This window comes from Scardinius erythrophthalmus, assembly GCF_964197995.2.
Source record: "Scardinius erythrophthalmus genome assembly, chromosome: 24".
In the NCBI taxonomy this organism is placed as follows: domain Eukaryota; kingdom Metazoa; phylum Chordata; class Actinopteri; order Cypriniformes; family Leuciscidae; genus Scardinius; species Scardinius erythrophthalmus.
The window spans coordinates 26,887,130-26,891,066 of NC_138244.1; the positions used below are offsets into that span (position 1 = coordinate 26,887,130).

Sequence of the window (3,937 nt, forward strand, 5' to 3'; positions counted from 1 at the left end):
AATAAATATATTAACTGATCAAGAAATTTTTACCTTGATTTTTCATCATTTGTTGTTGATGAAAATTTTAATTCCCTCCATGTCCAACATGTGCTCTGATGTCACTGAACATCAAACAAACTAGCTAAACAATCTTTCACACAAACCTTTCAAAGGGACATTACAGTTTTGTGGTGCAAATGACATCAATACTGTGACAGCTATATTTCATATAAAAAGTAATATTGATAGTGTCTCACATTAAATACTATTATTTTACTAGTGCTTAATTCAGGTACATTAATAGTTTTCAGATAAGTCATATTTTAAAACTGTATGTACATTGTTCAAGTTAGAAAGTCTGGGTGTGCGACAAGAAGAAAACAGTGATTTTGACACCTATAAGGAGATTAAAAAATATGAAAAAAATAAAATAAAAAAATATAAAAAAATATATAAAAGGAAAGGTAGTAAAAAGTTTTTAAAGTTGTTTTATTGTTAGTTTGACAAGGAGTAATATGTCCAACATTATGTATTTTTAAACATGACCAAAGAACAAAAAAGTGCTCATAGTTTAAGAATCAACCATATTTTAGCAAAATCGTCTCAAACTATTTTTGAAATGTTTAAATGACAGAAAAAAAAAAAAATACAAGCTCATTTGACCATTTGTGTACAATATATATAATTTCATCAACATATTCATTTCTGTTAATTGTGGTATTATTTTGATCTAAATGATTTTTTGGTTAGTTTTCTAAACGAATATTAGTTCAGTTGATTAACATGTAAGAAATAATAATAATAATAATAATAAACGTTGTTCAAGAGTTGTTTGGTGAAGTTCATCCTGGATTCAGAAAATAAACCGTTTTATACTAAACTCTATGGTTGATATAATCAAAACATTGTCTCTTTATGTGTCAGAGTGTGTGGCTCTTAAAAGAGCCGTTGGGTTTGTGTGGTCTCTCCTGGTTTCAGGCGTTTATCCCCCGAAGCCGTACAGGGTGCGTCCCTGTCTCTTCAGCGCGTACACAACATCCATGGCGGTGACGGTCTTTCTCTTGGCGTGCTCGGTGTAGGTGACGGCATCGCGGATCACGTTCTCCAGGAACACCTTCAACACTCCGCGGGTCTCCTCGTAGATCAGACCGGAGATGCGCTTGACGCCGCCGCGGCGAGCCAGACGACGAATGGCGGGTTTGGTGATTCCCTGGATGTTATCGCGCAAAACTTTACGGTGACGCTTAGCGCCTCCTTTCCCGAGTCCCTTACCGCCTTTGCCTCTTCCAGACATGTTTCACTCTGATTTCCTCAGTCGGTCAATGAAAGACAGCGAACGAATAGTTGCTGACTGTGTATTACAAGGAAGAGTTTTACATTTGCTTACAGGACCTGACAGAAACCAGCGCAGCGTCACATGACTCACACCCCTCCCCCAAAACATAGCTTTGTTTCATATTAAAATTCAGGTTTCATAAATTGTATTTAACAAATATATATATATATATATATATATATATATATATATATATATATATATATATATATATATATATTGAAAGTTGAAAAAATAGAAAATAGTTCCTTTTTGTGCGGATTCTTGCCGCGTTTATTGCAACTACATTTCATCTTTTTTCTCATCAAACAACCAGACTAATGAATGGCTCGCCAATCCGGTCACAGTTGTTACCAGTGGGATTAATTGGGTTAAATAATAGAGTGGCACATCTGTTTTATCTTCTGTTTGACCTTTTTACTAAAACTACTTTAGCATTGCAGTTCTCTTACGAGAGGTTCTCTCGTATTGCGTAGTTGCTTACGCTACGGAAAGCCTTTCTTTCTCGAGATACTGAAGCCAAAAATGATCCTTAAAGGGTAACTAAACCCTAAACCAACTTTTTTTAGTTAATGATCTGTAAGAATGGGGCTTTATTAGTGCTGTTCATTGATTCGAGTAACTTTTTTGACATTTGGGTATAAAGTGTTTTAATTGTACAATATATGGTGTAAAAACGTCTGAGTGCTGCCCTCTTCAGGTTGAACGGTGGCTACTGCAGTCGAATTTTCCTATTGGATGTTGCGGTACTGCGTGACGTAAGCGGTACTGCGTGACGTAGGCAGGTTCCAGCTCACCACGCCCTCCCTTGGTACGAGCTACCACGCCCTTGGATGAGCTAGCGTAGATTTATCTGTATTTAGTACAGTGGTAGGTGTAGTACAGTCTATGGTGTAGTAGTGTTGCTGGGTGCAACAGCACTGCTGGACTGCATAGCTTTCCAGCAGACTTGGAAATTAGGCGCCAGTGATTGAATGCACTTGGCCTGGAAGACCGTGAGTGTAAAACCTGCATTTTACGCGGAATTGCTTTTCCAACGCAATAGAGGTGGAAATGGGCTTCTCCACACAGCTCGCGCTGAACAGCGACGCAGTGCCAACGCTGCTCCTCGATCCTGCATGGACTCCACCACCGCAGCGGCGTCTTGATGTGAGTGATCATATATATTTTAATCACAATTTATGGTTAGGCTAAAGTAAATCCTCTGGGGTCGACAAACGCGTTGGCGCATTTTGCTGGATTTTTTCACATAGCAGCGGCAAAATATGAATATGCATATAGAAAGCGCGCGCTATTGACATCAACTCGATAATACTCATCAGATGCATATTTACGTCGTCTTGCGACCCTGTGAGCAAACTCTCCATTTTAGACAGTCTGACAGCAGGACTCTCAGGTGCACGCCCCCCCGCTCACGGTTCGTCCCCTGTATCTCCGCTGGGGTCTGCCCACTTTTCTAGCATTTTTCAAATATTGCCAGTGGGTGGAGTCAGGCTCTGACCAGGGGTTTAGTTACCCTTTAATTTTTATAATCTTGTCAACGCAGTGCGGCAGCCTGCAGACCTAGGGCAAGCTTACTAGCGTGCGGCAACTGCAGCAGCCTACCGCTGAGCCCTTGGCGTGACGTCACGACCAATGAGCGCGCTTGGCGCGCTTAATGCGTCACAGCCCGCGAAAAGGGGTGTGGCTTAGCGTATATAAACAGGGCTCGGAGGCTGCTTCTCTGATTTCTGTCTTTTCAGCGAAGCTCTACGCATCGCTGCTCTCTGAGGAAGCCGCCGTCGAATCAAGCGACCAGCACGCCGAGGATCTCAGCCTGAGGACGCCGGCCGCCTTCGCCGCCTTCAGCTTTCCCTGCCTGCTTCGCTATCCGGCGAATATATCCTTTTACTGCTCTGTGTTGTATGTGTTTGTGTGTTCGCCCCGCGACACACTTTGCATCTAAAAGAGCGCGAGGCGTTGTTGCAAATGCCTCGCTCACCCTGTGGCTCGTCAGAGCCGCGCTCAGCGACGGAGACTGCCACGTGATCTGCGCTCTCTGCCTGGGTTTCGACCACGCAGCCCGCGCCCTTCACGGGCGGCTGCGAACAGTGTGAGGACTTGCCGATGTCGACCCTGCGGGCTCGACTCGCCATGTTTCACGATCCTCCACCTTCTCCGGCTGCCTCTTCCGGGCCGCGTAAGAAAAAACGCCGCTCCTTGGTGCTAAATAGGAAAAGGATCTACCGCCAGCAGTGGATTTTGATATTCTAGGTATAATCAACTGGCCGGAATTTTGAGATCGTAATAGACGTGACGGACTATAATGCGTTAAGAGCTCGCTCAAGTACTGCGGAGCTAAACCATTCAGTGCTTTGTAAGTAATCAGCAATATTTTAAAATTTATGCGATGTTTAATAGGGAGCCAATGCAGTTTTGACAGAACTGGGCTAATATGGTCATACTTCCTGGTTCTGGTAAGAACTCGAGCTGCTGCGTTTTGAACCAGCTGTAGTTTGTTTATTAAGCGTGCAGGGCAACCACCCAGTAGAGCATTACAATAATCTAGCCTTGAGGTCATGAACGCATGAACTAATTGTTCCGCATTTGTCAATGAGAGCATATGACGTAATTTAGATA

At 42.8% G+C, this 3,937-nt stretch overlaps 1 protein-coding gene across 1 annotated transcript; it reads right to left on the reverse strand.

Annotated features, from left to right (window-relative positions):
* Positions 1 to 728: 728 nt before the first annotated feature.
* Positions 729 to 1,276, reverse strand: LOC308684386 (histone H4; the record flags this gene model as incomplete). Its single annotated transcript, XM_081355575.1, has 1 exon — positions 729 to 1,276. One exon carries the CDS (start codon positions 1,274 to 1,276, stop codon positions 965 to 967), a length of 312 nt encoding a protein of 103 aa, XP_081211701.1. The 3' UTR covers positions 729 to 964.
* Between the last annotated feature and the right edge of the window lie 2,661 nt (positions 1,277 to 3,937).